Below are 18,012 nucleotides of genomic sequence, written 5' to 3'. Positions count from 1 at the left end.
TCGATTTGAGTTACTACAGTTTGTTTTCTGTCATCTGTAATCTTTCAATCTTCCACTGACATATGATGCATATGTCAGAAAATGAGATGGTGTGTAACGGGATGGACACTGATGGAAAACACCATCCCAACATGCTTCCTTGGCAGCTTTGTTGCCCATGTCGTCATTTTGTATACCAGCGAGGCCAGGCACCCAGCAATGGATCAACTCCTTGCCACGGTGTTGAAGTCGCTGTAAGAAGCTATGGACGAGCTGAATCTGCGGGTCTATTGGATCCATTTGGTGAAGTGCTTGCAGTGCACTAAGCGAGCCTTAACAGACAAGAAACTTTGTAGGGTGATGTCTGTGAACTCTCTTCAGTGCTATCAGAAGGCTATATAATTCAGCTTTATAATTTGAAAATTGTTCCAAAAGATGCACTTTAAAACCCTATCAGGAAAAACAGCAGGACAATCAAGGACATTCTATTGCTGGGATCCATGTTTGTAAACAATGATAAAACTGTGGTACATATTTAAAATGGACAAAAACAAAGTTGTAAAAACATAATCTGGAGTACACGTTTTCTTGTACTGTGCCAAGCTTAAAATCGCTTTGGGCCTCTGAAGACGCCAAAGCAGCAATGCACTCCATCTCTAACTGTGTACCAAATATCCCAAATGGCTTGTAGGATGGCGCCAATTCCTCACTAAAAGTCAATGACTGAGGTGGCACTGAAATTTTCAGTGCCTGTCAAGCCATAAGGATAAATAGCTGAATCCAGAGTGAAGGTTCACCAGCCTCTGCACACACACTCTGTAATGGGTTGGTCCGAAAGGCTCCAGTCTATATCTGAATGCCCTCATGGTGGACAACATCTAACATCTTGAGGTAGGAACGACGGGCTGATCCGTAAGCCACGCTGCCATGAGCTAAACATGGTCGAACAAATGTCCTATAAAACTGCAGGTTGGTTGGTTTGTGGGATTAAATGGACCAAACTACTATGGTCATCGGTCCCTTGTTATATATATATAGAGGGGGGGGGGGAGAACAACAACAGGAAAGACTGTAGACGACATAGGACAAGAAATAAACAGACAAAACAAAGTAACACCACACAGAGTGTGGCGGTGGTTGGCTGACCATAGGGATAAAAAAGGAAAAGCCAACCACCGAGAACTCATTAAAAACTCAGTTTAAAATCGTAGGCCAAAGGCCAGAATCAACACAATACAATAAAATGAAACAAACACTCAGATTAAACGATAATAACCCCTTGACCGAATAAAACGTAAGACTAAGTCAGCCATAGCAGAGTCATCTGTCAAAAGCGCAGGGAGCGTGTCAGGCAGTGCAAACGACTGCCTGAGCACAGCTAAAAGTGGACAGTCCAATAAAATGTGGACCACTGTCAAAGCGGAGTCGCAGCGATATAAATGTGGGTCCTCACGTCGCAATAGGTGGCCGTGCATCAGCCATGTGTGCCCAATGCGCAGCCGGCAGAGGACAACAGACTCCTTGCGAGAGGCCCGCAAGGAGAAGCGCCACACACCGGTAGCCTCCTTGATGGCCAGAAGTTTGTTTCATGAAGGCAGGGCGCGCCATTCAGAGTCCCAAAGGTCCAGAATTTTGCTGCGTAGGAACGCTCGCAAATCTGTCTCCGGGAGGCCAATGTCCAGAGATGGTGTACTGGTGGCCTCTTTCGCCAGGGGGTCAACATTATGATTGCCGGGTATCCCAACATGGCCTGTGGTCCACATGAAAACCACAGAGCAGCCACAACGCGCAAGAGTATGCAGGGACTCCTGGATAGCCATCACCAGACGAGAACGAGGGAAACACTGGTCGAGAGCTCGTAAACCGCTCAGGAAATCGCTACAGGTAATGAAGGACTCACCTGAGCAGGAGTGGACATACGCTAGGGCACGAAAGATGGCGACCAGCTCAGCAGTGTAAACACTGCAGCCAGCCGGCAACGAACATTGTTCAGAATGTCCCCTAGAGTTAGTGCATATCCGACACGACCAGCAACCATCAAACCGTCGGTGTAGACAACGCCAGAGCCCTGATACGTCGCCAGGATGGAATAAAAGCGGTGTCGGAAGGCCTCCGGAGGGACTTGAGTCCTTTGGGCCCTGTGCCAAGTCGAGCCGAAGGCAAGGGCAAGGCACACACCAGGGGGGTTTACGCAGAGGGGCCCGGAAAGGAGGTGGAACAGGGAAACACCCAAGCCCGTATAGAAGCTGTTTGACATGTACGGCGATCAGACAACCCGACTGGGGCCGATGTTCTGGCAGATGGACAGGACACGATAATTTGGATGCCTGGTCAAGCCAAAAACATGGGCAGCATAAGCAGCCAGTAATTGTTGGCATCGTAACCGCAGTGGAGGGACACCTGCCTCCACAAGTATGCTGTCCACAGGGCTGGTTCGGAAGGCACCAGTGGTAAGGCGTATTCCGCTGTGGAGGATTGGGTCCAGCACCCACAATGCAGATGGGGATCCTGAGCCATAAGCCAGACTACCATAGTCCAGACGGGACCGGATTAACGCCTGGTAAAGCCGTAGGAGAGTAGATCGGTTGGCGCCCCATCTGGTGTGGCTCAGGCATCGCAGAGCATTTAGATGCCACCAACACACCTGTTTAAGCTGCCGAATATGAGGCAGCCAAGTCAACCAGGCATCAAAAACCACTCCCAAAAACCTATGTGACTCCACCACTGTAAGCAGCTAGCCATCGAGATAAAGCTGCAGCTCTGGGTGAACAGTGCGTCGACGGCAGAAATGCGTAACGCAGGTCTTGGCTGCCGAAAACTGAAAACCATGTGCTACAGCCCAAGATTGCACTTTGCGGATTGCGCCCTGTAGCTGACGTTCAGCAGCTGCAATGCCAATAGAGCTGCAGTAAAGGCAGAAGTCGTCAGCATACAGGGAAGCGGAGACAGAATTTCCCACGGCCACAGCGAGCCCGTTAATGGCTATTAAAAACAGACAGACACTTAGAACAGAACCCTCCGGCACACCGTTCTCCTGGACTTGGTTGGAACTATATGAGGCCGCAATGTGCACGCGGAAGGTACGATAAGACAGAAAATTGCGGATATAGATCGACAGAGGGGCCCGAAGACCCCATCCATGAAGCGTAGAAAGGATGTGATGACGCCATGTCGTATCATACGACTTCCGCATGGGGGGGGGAAAAAAAAAACAGCGACCAGATGCTGACGGCGGGCAAAGGCAGTACGGATGGCCGACTCCAGGCTCACCAGATTGTCGGCGGCGGACTGGCCTTTACGGAACCCACCCTGAGACGGAGCCAGAAGGCCCCGAGACTCCAGTACCCAATTCAAGCGCCGGCTCACCATCCGCTCAAGCAACTTGGGAAGAACGTTGGTGAGGCTAATGGGACGGTAGCTGTCCACCTCTAAAGGGTTCTTCCCCAGTTTCAGAATGGGAACAACAAGACTTTCCCACCACTGCGACGGAAACTCACCCTCTACCCAAATGCAGTTGTAAAGGTCGAGGAGGCGTCGCTGGCAGTCCACTGAAAGGTGTTTCAGCATCTGAGAGTGGATGCTATCTGGCCCAGGAGCGGTATCAGGACAAGTGGCGAGGGCACTGCGAAATTCCCACTCACTGAATGGAACATATTACAATTCAGGATGGTGGGTGCGAAAAGAAAGACTCCGACGTTCTATCCGCTCATTAATGGAGCGGAAGCCCAAAGGGTAGTTGGCATAAGCGGAATTCAGGACAAAGTGCTCTGCCAAGTGGTTTGCAATGACGTTGGAGTCAGTACAAACTGCTCCATTCAGTGAGAGCGCAGGGACACTGACGGGTCCGATAGCCATAGAGGCGTCGAATCTTGGCCCAGACCCGCGATAGAGTGACATGGAGGCCAATGGTGGACACATACCGCTCCCAGCACTCCTGCTTGTGTTGGCGGATAATGCGTCGGGCTCGCGCACGCAGCCGTTTGAAGGCGATAAGGTGTTCAATTGATGGATGTCGCTTGTGACGCTGGAGCGCCCGCCGGCGAGCTTTAATCGCTTCAGCGATCTCAGGTGACCACCAAGGCACAGTCCGCCACCGAGGGGACCCAGAAGAACGGGGAATGGCAGATTCGGCGGCAGTAATGATGCTGGTGGTGACCGATTGAACCACTGCATCAATGTCACCGTTAAGAGAGAGGCTCAATAGCGGCATTGGAGGAGAACAAGTCCCAGTCAGCCTTATTCCGAGCCCATCTGCTAGGAGGCCCCAGAAGATTGACCCTGTGGCAGTGACAGAAAGATTCGGAAGTGGTCACTACCACACAGGTCGTCATGCACACTCCATTGGACAGACGGTAAGAGGCTAGGGCTACAGATGTAAAGGTCAATGGTGGAGGATGTGCCATGAGCCACACTGAAGTGGGTGAAGGCACCATCATTTAATATCGAGAGATCGAGCTGCACCAATAAATGCTCAACGATGGCGCCTCGACCTGTTGCCACTGACCCACTCCACAGATGGTTATGGGCGTTAAAGTCGCCCAGTAACAAGAAAGGTGGCGGCAATTGGGCTATCAGAGAAGCCAGGACATGCTGCGTGACATCACCATCCGGTGGAAGGTAAAGACTGCAGACGGTAACAGCCTGTGGCGTCCACACCCGAACAGCGACAGCCTCTAAAGGTGTGTTGAGAGGTACAGACTCGCTGTGAAGAGAGTTCACCACATAGATGCAGACGCCACCAGACACCCTTTCATAAACTGCCCGGTTCTTATAATAACACCGATAGCCATGGAGGGTGGGGGTTCGCATTGCCGGAAAGCAAGTTTCCTGCAGAGCAATGCAGAGGAAAGGGTGAAGGCTGATAAGTTGGCGCAGCTCAGCTAGATGGTGGAAGAAACCGCTGCAGTTCCACTGGAGGATGGTGTTGTCCATGGCTGAGAAAGGCGTTACAGGACTGGGAAGGCAGATTACGCCGCTGGGTCACCTGCTGCCTCCAATGGAGCACCCGTGCAAATGCTATCCATTGCGTCTGAGGGACCGGCGAGAGCGAAGTCCTCTGTGGACGCAAGAATCTCCACCTCATCCTCAGACGCAGAGCTTGTAGGTAGTGGTGGAGTAGGAGCTATCGCAGGTGCCTTGGTCTTACGGGGCTTCAGTGGCGTTTTGTCTCGCTGTTCCTTTGGTTGCCATTGCTGATAGTGCTTATTGGAGTCAGTCTCCGGAACCGAAGATGATCACGAAGCTCGATGACCAGCGGCCTGTGGGTTCAGCCACTTGTTCGTGTCTGCTGTGCCGCTGGTAGGTACCTGGGAAAGGAGTGACCCAAGGGATCCCTTTCGAGCGAGAGAAGTCGAAGAAGACTTACGCTTCTCTGGCTTAGAAGTGGGGACAGGTGTCCCCGGTGGTTTAGTGGGTGCTGCTCCCGAGGTAGATGGTGTGGGAGCAACAGCAAGAGAAGGGGCCCCCATCGTCAAGGGGGCAGGTGAGGTCCTCTGATGCTGAGAGCTGACTGTCTGTGGTGCAGCTAAAGGAGCTGGAGCAGGAGTGACAGTGGAGGCATAAGATGACATCATGCGCACGGGATGTAGTCGTTCAAATTTCTGCTTAGCCTCAGTGTAAGTCAGTCGGTCCAGGGTCTTATATTCCATGATTTTGCGTTCTTTCTGTAAGATCCTGCAGTCTGGCGAGCAAGGTGAATGAGGCTCTCCACAGTTTACACAGATGGGAGGCGGAGCACATGGAGTATCGGGATGAGATGGGCGTCCGCAATCTCGACATGTGAGGCTGGAAGTACAGTGGGAAGACATATGGCCGAACTTCCAGCACTTAAAGCACTGCTTCGGGGGAGGGATATAGGGCTTGACGTCGCAACGGTAGACCATCACCTTGACCTTCTCCGGTAATGTATCACCCTTGAAGGCCAAGATGAAGGCACCGGTCGAAATGAACACTTCTACGCTCTAAGTTGGCGTGCAGCTCGTCATCAGACTGCAGAAGTAGGTCCCTATGGAAAATAACACCCTGGACCATATTTAAACTCTTATGTGGTGTGATGGTAACATTTACATCCCCAACTTGTCACAAGCAAGCAACCTACGTGACTGGGTGGAGGATGCTGTTTTTATCAAAACTGACCCAGAGCGCATTTTAGACAATCCCTCCACCTCCCCAAACTTGTCCTCCAAATGCTCTACAAAGAACTGAGGCTTCATGGATACAAAGGATTCCCCATCAGCTCTGGTACAGATGAGATACCTGGGCGAATACATGTCACTATCATTCATTGCCTTTCGTTCCTCCCATCGTGTGGCCAGGGATGGGAACGATTTGGGGTCATAAACGTTAGCTTTAAAATGAGCCCTTGAACGCTTAGAGACTGCTGGTGGCTGGCCACCAGCAAGAGATGATGTACCACGCTTCACTGCGGGACTTCCGCCCTGATGCCACCTACTCTGACCAAGGGCCCTCCCCATGGGCGCCACCCAGCCACAGCAAGAGCCACCTGGCAGGATGGCCATTGCCGGGAGTCCTGATGCCCCAGGGAGATGTGCATCTAATCCTTGGCATACATGGGGAGTAAACGGCGCAGGCATCAGTAGAGCGATCCCTGTGTTGTCAGGGGGGCTACAACCAACAGGGTACATGGTGGCCCCACCACAATGGCCTGGCTACCGTGCTGGATCTTAGGTGCAAAAAATGTATAAGGTGGTCGTCGCAGCGAAAAGCAACACTGCACAGTGCAGCGTGGTAATCGCACCCAGGGACGTATCCTCGCCCAAGAAATGGAAAACGAGCGGGACACCATTGCAACGACGAGAAAGCCGGCTAAAGGTCTCAATGCATGACAGATACAGTGCACCATGTAAGGCGCCCTTCCCCATGTGGCTTGCTCTTCGGAACAATTTAGAAAGATGGAGGTCAAACCCGAGAGGGGACCATCATATAAGGCCGAAAAGGTTGAGACTCCTTTCAGTTGCCTCTTACGACAGGCAGGAATACCGCGGGCCTATTCTTACCCCCGAACCCGCAGGGGAGGGGGAGGGGGGGGGGGAGAGGGGGTATAAAACTGCTGCTCCCCACCTTTTTCTGCTACGGCATTTCAAAATATTCGATGACTATGAGTCTTAGGTCTTTCTGGTGTGGGAGCCAAGTTAATTCAGAGTCAAATAATAAACACAAAAAGCACACAGTGTCTTGAACATAAAATATTGTCCCCCATTATGAGCACTGGTTGGTTAAAACTTCAATTAAAATTGATACATGTAGTCTTATCTGGTGAAAACCGAAAACCATTTGTCCCTGCCCAGGTTTCCAGCCTCTAATGGTCAGCTGTAGCTGCTTTATCATAATAAGATCAGAGGAAGAGTAGATCACTAAGTCATCCACAAACAAAGAGCACTTGACAACACTTCTGACTGCGGAGGAAATGCCACTGATAGTAATGGCAAACAGTATGACACTGAGGACACTGCCTTGGGGGACCGCATTCCCTTAAACATAGCAATCAGACATGGCATCACCAACATATAGAAAATGCAGGTCCTCAGAAATGATTGGATAAGAAGTGGCAGGCATCCACTTAGTGGAAGCTGGTGAAAGATGATGTACCTCCAAGTAGTGTCATATGCTTTTACCAGGTCAAGAAACACACAAACCAAATAGCTTCAGCATAATAACTCCTGCATCACTATCTCCAGTAGAATTAAGTTGTCAAGGATGGAAGATAGTGCCTGAAACTGCACTGGGAGCAGCTCAGGTGACTTAAGGATTTGAGAAGCAGGATTAAGCAGCAGTTGACCGTGCATTCAAGAGTCTTACCCATACAACTGGTAAGGGCTACACTCTGTTAACTGATAGGGGCACTTCGGTCCTTGTCTGGTTTCAGAACGGAGTTAATATTGCCTCCTTCCAAGTCATGGGGTATTGTCCATCAAACCAGATGTGACTGAAACAAGAGGAGCTGTCCTTTCATTTCAGGGCACAGATGATGACGATGATGATGCATGGCATAATGGATCTAATCAGGTCCTGGAGCAGTACCTCTGGCTGCAGACAAAGCCGATTCCAGTTTCCACATGGAGAACGGAAGGTTGTAGACTTCCTCATTTTGCGAGAAGAAATTGAGTTTCCTTATCTCTCAGTCCTATGGAACACAGGAAAAGAAGCTTGTCTGGATGACACAGTAACAGTAAATAAGTGTTCAGCTAAAACCTAACCCATGTCTTCTGGTGTGTCCACCAAGACCCCATTACTTCACAAAGCCATAAGGGAACATGTACTACCGTTACCTGAAAACTTGCGCAGTCGAGGTGGACCGAGTAATGGAAGTTGTGAATTCCTTCCAGAAAGCCCTCTTCCATTCTTTATCACTCGCCTCACATGTGCTCTCACACATCTGATGGCATTAAGATTTTTTGTAGTTGGGCATTGTTTGAAGCTCCACAGAGCTGTTCGTCTGGCCCTGACTGCCAATCAACAGTCGTCATTCCACCAAGGTACAGGCTGTCATCTGAGTTGGTTACCAGACTAGGGGATGGACTCGGCGGCAGCCCGCTGGATCTCACAAATGGCATGGGCCACTGCCTCTGTGTAGAATCCTTTGGTTGCGCTACAACATGCTATTTTTGAACAAATTTGCGCTTCTTATCACCCATCTGCGTGGTCTCCTGTCAGCCACCGCCCTAACTGGCAGACAGATATCGGGAAGTGGTCACTAGAATATGAATCTGTATCTACTTCCCACTGAACTGAGTCTGCAATAGCTGGGGAACATAAAGCTTAATGGCTGAAAAAGACACTGTAGCTGTGGTAAAGTGTGTCATCTGACACGGGTTCAGATAGCAGATATTCTTAGAATGGATGAGTCGCTCGATCACCCGACCCCTAGAGCAAGAGGTAGCCGAGCCCCACAGCACATTGTGTGCATTGAAGTCCCCCAAAAGGAGGAATGGGCATAGGCCCAGAATAGTTCAGCCAGTGTATCTGCATCCAAAGCATCATTAGAGGGAAGGTACAAAGAACAGACTGTGATATTAAAGGGTGCAAGAACTTTCATGGCAATTGCTTTCATGGTCTTAGTAAGAGGGACATGAGAGGAGTGGCATCTGTCATCAATGAAAACAGCCACTCCAGCTTTAGCCCTGTCTGCAGTAGCATCATCCTTCCTGTATGAGTGGTAACCCCTTAATGCAGCTATGTCAATGACTTCAAGATGAATTTCTTGTAAGCATATGCAGAACAGTTTCTCCTGGACCAGGAGCTGTAATTCTTCCATATGTGAGCAATATCCATTCAAATTCCACTGCAACACAGAAGTTCCTGTGGGTGAACATAAGCTGGTTCCGTGCTCTCCAGTTCCTCTGATTTGAAGTCCATATCCTCAAAAGCATAGCCCCAACCAAGCGAAGTAGCGCAGTTGCTAGCACACTGGCCTCGCATTTGGGAAAACGACAGTTCAATGCCAAATCTGGCCATACTGATTTATGTTTTCCGTAATTTCCCTAAATTGCTCCAGGCAAATGCCGGGATGGTTCCTTTGAAAGGCCACAGCCGACTTCCTTCCCCGTCCTTCCCAAATCCGACGAGACCGATGATCTCGCTGTCTGGTCTCCTCCCCCAAACAACCCAACCCACAGTCCCCATCAGGGAGGAAGAGAGCTCACTGATCCGAAGGTTTAGTTACCACTTTCTTGGACTTGGAAATGCTTTTTGAAGGACATTTTTCTTTACTGATTGAAAGAGCTGGTTGCCTGGGTTGCAGGGACAGCTTAGTTGGCTTCTAATGTAGGGTAGTGGTATGTGGCTTAGGTGGTAAGCCCATTGCTGACAGCTTCCAAATGACTTCAGTTTCAAGTGGAGCATTTCCCCTACACATACACTGACAAGTGCACTGTACTTGAATCTGCGATCCGAGTTTGTGTGGAGGCATCACACTTAGCGATTGGTGTCTTAAGGGATGATGCAAAAGAAGTAGCAAAAACTGGCGTTCATAGCTCTGAAAGCTTTTTTTTAACTCCTGAACCTTCCTTCCCTCTTTGTAAACCTCATACTTTCTGCTCCACACTGGGTAATCCCTAGAGCGGTTTACACATTTCGGAGGAAATGTACAAGAATTGCCTAATTCGTGAGTTTTGTCTCCACAATTGCCACATGTAGCCCTATCATTACACAGTATAGCAGTATGGCCAAATCTTTGACATTTATAGCATCACATTGGGTTAAGAACAGGCAAATCTTTAGTTTGCAAGGAAATGTTCAGGTAATTTTTGAGTACTAAACATTAGAATAAATGTTGCCGATTTTTTCCAATTTGCCATTGACTCTCCTCATACAGCTCTGCACCTCCATGATGCCCATATTTTTCCATTCTTCACGTAACTCTGTGGGGTCTACCTCTATTAGATCGGATCAGATAACCACACCCTTATGGGACATTATGCAACTCAGACTCGACAGGGTACTCAAAAAGCCTTACATCCCAGGAGCTTAGACATTTGGGTTGAATTAGCAGTTTCAACTAGACGTGTTCCAATAGTCAGAAAACAAATGCAGGGCCCCTAATGGGTTTACTGCTTAAATAATTATGTTTCTCTTAACTTATGCCAAATCATAAACATCATCACTTCAATGAAAATTAAAGGAGGTTTTAGTCTGAGAAAAAAAAAAAAAAGTTAAGTTCTTATTTGTAAGTCTAAGCAAATGGAAAAAGTTGTAAAAATATGAAGTGGGGTGTAACAAATCTTAGAATTATTGGGTGATTTGATAAGGAAAGGTCCAATCTGAGTAGAGATATTTGCACCAATCCCCTTAGCAATAACATATCAGCAAAATGTTGTATCTGCTTCAAATAATCCATGTGTCCAAAACAATATTTACACATGGTTACAACTCTCTCTCTCTCTCTCTCTCTCTCTCTCTCTCTCTCTCTCTCTCTCTCTCTCTCTCTCTCTCTCTCTCTCTCCCCTCCCCCCCCCCCCCCACCCACCCATATTTTCCTCTGACACGTTATGTCATGTTTAAATTTAAATTATTTAAACAATTCCTTATTTTTTCCTAAATGTTTGACAACAACATGATAAATTTTTTGTACCATATTTACATCTCTCAATGACAGTTAACAACACTACACATGAAAAAAAAGTAAAATAAAGAAAATATGTAAGTACTCAATCTTACAGCTATTTTCAAATTTGTATTATTAATATGTAAAATGACTACTTACGCAAAGTTACGACCAGTAGTAGCAGGATACAAAATTGAAAGTTTCAGTCTTTTCGTTGGGCTAATAACAAAAACAGCTCGGCATGTTAATGGAAGGCCATCTTTATCACGTTCATCGGGATCCAGCATCCCCAACTGAACAGCTAAATCTCTGCTTTCATCAGCAATAATCGGGTACGGAAATTTATCTGCTACGTGGCCACCATAACTTTTTATATCCTAAATCCACATAAAATGTGTTAATGATATAAGATTTACATGCATATATTAAAATTATCACTGTTACCAACAATATATTTACACACTGACTTAATACTTTTTATATGTAAAAACGCGCGCGCGCGCGCTTAGCCATAAATGTTAATAAATTACAGAAATTACTCTCAGTAAATAATAATAAATAACAAATGTTAACATTCTCATACCAAAATAAATTTCACCTGGGACTCATAAACACACATTTTACAAGAAAAGCCTATCTTTTGCAAAAGTGAAGTGTTATGTCATCTATGCAGCAAAATTCTCCTGAAAATACTCTTACCTTTTTAGCTGCTTCCTTCTGTAACATTAGAGGAGGTTTAGCAAAATGGCCAATTGTCAGTTTCAGTAGGACAAATGTTTTCTTCTTTCAATGCTTGGAATATATTGTATAAAGAAAAAAATAATCAGAATCACATATTCCCTTTTTATTCTCTATGCTTTCTGTAAGACTAATGTTGAACCTTGCATAAATGCATTCAACAAATATTCCTGACATTCAGATGATGCTCTCCAATAAAGAATAAAATTGTAAGCTTGCCAACTATTACCGCATAACATGTAAAATTTGATACCTCATGGAATTGTCTTTCCCTTCACATATTGGTTTTACAGAAATCAGCTCTGTAAATGGAATAATTGCCCCAGCAATTACTAAAGGCAGTGTGTATAGATCAAAACTTTTGAAAAATTGTCTGCACCGTCAGTTGGTATAACCATGTTGTCATCACGATGCAAATTTGTTCTCAGTCAGACGAATCTGTCTCTGGACGTACGACATAAGAATATTTGCATTTTCAATGTCTCATCCTAATATAGAGTGTTTTGAGTTCCCTTAGTTATACGAAATCCAAACAATGTTTGCTGGTGTAGTTTGTCAGACATTCTTAAAAGCATAATTTTCCATATTGGAATAGTGCTGGAGTGCTCACTGGGAATGTACCTACTGAGCTCCTGGTCTTCAGTATGTTATTCTCATTCAGAATATGAATCCAGTATGGAAATTGTGTGATGATGCCACAAGATTTATATGGCATACACGGAAAGCAGAAAAACATCACCCACTAAGTCATACACTATGTGATCAAAAGTATCTGGACAGCTGGCTGAAAATGGCTTACAAGTTCGTGGCACCTTACATAGGCAATGCTGGAATTAAATATGGTGTTGGGCCACCCGTACCCTTGATGACAGCTTTCACTCTCACAGGCATACGTTCAAATCAGGTGCTGGAAGATTTCTTGTGAAATGGCAGCCCATTCTTCACAGAGTGCTGCACTAAGGAGAGGTATCTATGTCAGTCGGTGAGGCCTGGCAAGAAGTCTGTGTTCCTAAACATCCCAAAGGTGTTCTATAGGATTCAGGTCAGGACTTTGTGCAGGCCAGTCCACTACAGGGAGGTTATTGTCATGTAACCCCTCCGCCACAGGCCGTGCATTGTGAACAGGTGCTAGATTGTGTTGAAAGATGTAATCTCTTCCAAATTGCTCTATAACAGTGGGAAGCAAGAAGGTGCTTAAAATATCAATGTAGGCTGTGCTGTGATAGTGCCAAGCACAACAACAAGGGGTGCAAGCTCCCTCCATGAAAAACATGACCACACCAACAACACCACCGCCCTCCAAATTTTACTGTTGGCACTACACACGCTGACAGATGGCGTTCACCGGGTATTCGCCATACCCACATCCTGCATCCACACCTTACACCAAGCAAGGCACCTTTTCGTATTTACCGGCGTGATGTGTGGCTTTTGAGCAGCCACTCGACCATGAAATCCACGTTTTCTCACCTCCCGCCTAACTGTCACAGTAGTTGCACTGGGTCCTGATGCAGTTTGGAATTCCTGTGTAATGGTCTGGATAGATGTATGTCCATTACACATTATGACCCTCTTCAACTGTCAGTGGTCTCTGTCAGACAACAGACTAGGTCAGCCTGTATGATTTTGTGCTGTATGTGTCCCTTCACATTTCCATTTCACTATCACATTGGAAACAGTGGACCTAGGGATGTTTAGAAGTGTTGGAAATCTCGCGTACAGATATATGACAATTGACACCAATCACCTGAAAATATTCCAAGTCCGTGAGTTCCGCAGAGCAGCCCATTTTGCTCTCTCACAATATCTAATGACTACCGAGGTTGCTGATATGGAGTACCTGGCAGCACAATGCACCTAATATGAGAAACATATGTTTTTGGGGGTGTCCAGATACTTTTTGATCACATAGTGTAATGTGGACGAAAATGTCACCGAGTGTTTATGAGAGACTGTCACTGAAGGGAATTGTGATGAAAAATAAGAGGACAACAGTTTCAAAATCATTTGCAGAACGGAATGTCACACTTGTGAACCCTGTCAGCAACAAAACATGAATAGACCTCCATAAGCAGGGAATTTTAGGTTGAGCTGGAATTCCAAAACCACACATCAGTTATGCAAATGCACGAAACAGTAAAATGTGGTAACTTAGCTATAAAATCTGGACTATGAAACAAAGAAAGAAAAATCATCTGGCCAGATGAGTCTTGTTTCACACTATCTCCTACTTTTGGCCGAATTTACGTCCCAAGAGTGAAACATGGCCAAGTTTTGGTGATGATGTGGGCAGCCATATTGATATTCCATAGGTTCCATGGTTATCCAGCAAGCATTATGTGGCTATTTTGTTGGGGGGAGGGGGGGGGGGGCAGGAGGGGGGGTGTCCATCCCTTGGTACAATGTCTGTTTCCAATGTTGATGCTGTGTTCCAAGGCAACATGGACCCTGTTCACACAGCTTATTGTCATGGACTGGTTTTGTGAACAAGAGTATGAATCTCCCCTGGCCACTACAGTCACCAGATCTCAATATTATTGATCCTTTGTGGTCTAGTTTGGAGAGAAGGGTGTGAGATTGCTATCCATCTCCATTACTGTTACCTGAACTTGGCATCACTTTGCAGAAAGAGTGGTATAAGGTTCCCTTGAAACCCACACAGCACCTGTATTTAATTCAGAGATAACTGGAAGCTGTTTTTAATGTCAGTGGGTTTCCTACATTAAAGTATTATATTTCTGGTGTTTTCAGATCTTTGTGCAACCCCCTTATGCCCATTTGACAGGTTAGACTATGCAAGTTCTATTTTTATTCTGCTATTTAAAGAGTCAGTGACCGTTTTGGATTGGACTCTTTAACGGCCCACATAACAGCACGTGGGACAGCAGCCCTGCCGCAGAAACAGGCTGCAATCCATCAGCTACGGCCCTGCCAGCTCGGCAGTGTCAACAGAGTCACCGTTTCCTGTGTGTTGACAAGAAGGACATTATGCAGGCGCGCTCAACACAATCAGCTCATCACATTGTCGTCATGGCTGGGCTGTCCAATGCTGCAATCTGTTCAGCTGTCACCGCAAGTGTGAAACTGCCTCTGCCAGGCTGGGAACCAATGAATACCATCCGAGTGTCCAACCCTCGCACATGGTCGTCACCTCGCTGTCGCCCAGCAGGCATCAGCTATCCTGCTACGGTAGCCGGGCCACCGCTACCATCCATGGGGAAGGCCTACAATTTAACATTTGCACTGGTGTGCTGGAGTCCAAGGATCACCTCCCATCTGCAGTCAGTCTGTTTCAGATGTGCTCAAACAAGTCTGCTCATGTTCTCCAATAGTGTTCCATCAACTGACTGGCTGCTGTTTTCACCCACTCCACTGCCAACATCCAGCAGAAAACCACTCGCCCACTCCTAGTCTGCTGTACATCCATTACAATACTGGTGCCAGTATACTTTCTAGAGCAGGAAATGGTCATTCAATCGACAAGTGTTTTATTTTGGGCCTGTCTCATGGTGTTTGTCCTTTATTTTCCATTTGGGTATACTATACAGTTGTTGTAGTAGTGCTGAGCAAAATGGCTGTCTTTCACTCAAGAGAGAATTCAGCATTTCCTAAATGAGGCAGCTACGTTTAGAGCTGACAATGAAGTTTTGTGTTGAGAAGTGAACTATGGAAGAAGAGAAGAGTCATCATCTGGCATATCTTCACCCACCCTTGATGCTAGTACGGCCTCACTGGTGCCACCATTTTCCAATAAACCTAGAGAAGACAAAAGTCTTCATAGACAGTTTGCATACAGCCACAACATCCAGGACTTTGAGTAATGAACAAATGTTAAATGTGGCTTGTTTAAAATTGGTAAGAACATACACGATTTGCAATGAGAAACTGCAAGACCCTCAATCCTTTGCAGACTTTCAGATGGGGATAGTGGAGCATTACAGGAAGAAGAATACCTTACAGCATTATTGTGAAAAATTTAATGGTGTATTACAGATGCAAGGATATTCAATACATGGTCATGTGGACCACACCACAAAAATCGATACCAATATGTATGAATTAACAAATGATTACATACCAAAAAAGCCATTTTGCAGGAGGCAGAACAACGGGTGCCTGGTGCATTTTTGCAAGGCCTGCCAGCTGAAATGTCACGGAAAGTACACACGCAGTTTTCGATAACCCTGCACGAAGCAGTGGAACTGCAATAGCATTGACCGAAATCAATTGTGTAACTAGACACTGTAACTATACCAAGGGAGAAGCGGGTAATGCTTAATGTGAAGGTTCTATGTTACAAGCGTGATGCTCTGGGCCACACTCAATGTTTCTGTGTAAAGTCACAATGTCAGAGGTGCAAGCCAGTGGGGGTGTTCTGTTCAGAAATGTCAACAGCCTCAAAGACGATGGGATCAACACTCATGCCCCTGCAATAAACGCTGCAAGGGGCAACATAATCACTGTGCAATGCTTCCAGCAAGCTTGACTATGAGACAACTAGGTGCTCAATCAGATGCAGACATTTATCTGTTCAAATGTATAAAGGGAATGTCATGTTAAGTTGATGGCCACAGGATTGCAGGTATCCATGGCTACCCAGAGTATACTGAGTACAGTGAATTTGAGCCCACGGCACTGCAAGTTAAATGCCATGGGTTGTAGAAGTGAGAGCTACATCTTCATTCTGGGTCTGGACTTTCTGGTTAAACATCACAATAAAGTAACTCGACAGCAGCACACAATAGAGCTGGTTGGGGCATCACTGTCTTTGTTTTATGGCTCAAAGAGCTCTTGCAAGGAAAAACCCAGACATCATGGACACCAGTTAAACTGCTTACACAGTCCCTTAGACTTGACTCATGAGATGCAATGCCAAAAGATACAGGAAAGCTGGTCCGGATGAATGTAAGAGCTGACCAGCCGATTAATACTGTATCTGTGGTAGAGCCCTTGCCAGATAACAAGGCAGTGGTCCAGGTGCAACGTTTCATACGACACAGTGTATCTTATTTACGAGAGCTAATACAATAGCCAAGTAGTACCCGTAAGTATAGATAATTTTGGTTCAGAGAAAGGAGGGGGGGGACTATCAAAAGAAACACTGGTGGCTAACTTAGATGTTTCACAGGATGGATTAGGAACAGATTTCAATGCATGCTACTAGAAGCAGGTACTGTTTGTCATTTAAACTGCAATGAGGGGAAAGTGTCGCATCTGAAAGAATGTGAGAGTTAATGTGGAGGAGCTATCAGAAGAACATGCAGGGTTATTTAATCTGCCTGGAATACTGCTAGCTACAGCTCTGGTACAACACAAAATTCCCCACAGGGAATAGTGTCCCCCACTATTTGTAATCAGTAATAGAAGAGTTCAAAGACTATCAGCTTCAGGATGGAATCATCAAGAAAGTACCAAGTCCTGTTCAGCCCCAGTAACAATTGTACCCAAGATGTCGTCACGCAGGGAAAAATGCTTGTACATTCTGCTGTGATTGCAGATTTCTGAATTGGTGAACGATCACCAATGCATACCCCATGTACAATATCACAGAAAAATAAGGAAAATCGTGAGGAATGCCATTGCTTTACCACTTAAAATTTATGCAATGGCCATTTTCAATCATGAGTAGTACCAGATTGGCCTAAGATAGCATTTTCCCATCTGAGCACTTCTGGTATCGCCAGATGCCTTTTGGTCTGAAAAACACTTCAGCGGTTTTCCAACACTGCATGGTCTGAAATCAAAATACTGCCTAGTTTATCTAGATGACATAGTAGTACGCTCCAAGCACATCCTTGGTGCACCTTACGCAAGTACTGGAACAGTTGTGTGCAAGCACAGCTGACCTTCAGCATAGAAAAGTGTTTTGTACTGCAGGAGGTCTGATAACTATATAACATTATTGGCCAGGATAGGGTACCTAGTGACACAAGACATGTGCAAGCCAGATATTCAAAGGCCTAGCACAGTAAAAGACGTACAATCATATCTCAGGATCAATGAAAGTCCACAGAAAATAGATTTCTGAATTTTAAAATGTGCAAAATTTTACTGGACTCCAAATCATCAAGAAGCATTTCAATGGTTGAAAGAATTAGCATAGGTCCTGTTGCTGTATTTTCGAAGACTATCAAAAACAGTTAATCTTGTCTTGTGATTCGAGCAACCGTGCCCTCAGCTGTGTTCCGAGCCAAGAGGTGGATGGGAAGGCTTTGGCCTAAAGCAAATACAAC

General features: G+C 46.2%; 1 protein-coding gene across 3 annotated transcripts in view; it reads right to left on the bottom strand.

Annotated features, from left to right (window-relative positions):
- LOC126272594 (peroxiredoxin-6) overlaps positions 1 to 18,012 on the bottom strand; it is a 51,337-nt gene that overhangs the window by 13,481 nt on the left and 19,844 nt on the right. For all 3 annotated transcript variants that reach the window (XM_049975528.1, XM_049975529.1, XM_049975530.1), the window contains exon 4: positions 11,201 to 11,418. In XM_049975528.1, coding sequence (XP_049831485.1) covers positions 11,201 to 11,418 — 218 coding nt within the window. The remainder of the gene's footprint in view (positions 1 to 11,200; positions 11,419 to 18,012) is intronic.

This window comes from Schistocerca gregaria, chromosome 5 (assembly GCF_023897955.1).
Source record: "Schistocerca gregaria isolate iqSchGreg1 chromosome 5, iqSchGreg1.2, whole genome shotgun sequence".
NCBI lineage: Eukaryota > Metazoa > Arthropoda > Insecta > Orthoptera > Acrididae > Schistocerca > Schistocerca gregaria.
The sequence above is the reverse complement of the archived record's forward strand: the minus strand, read 5'-3'. Positions and strand labels throughout refer to the sequence as shown.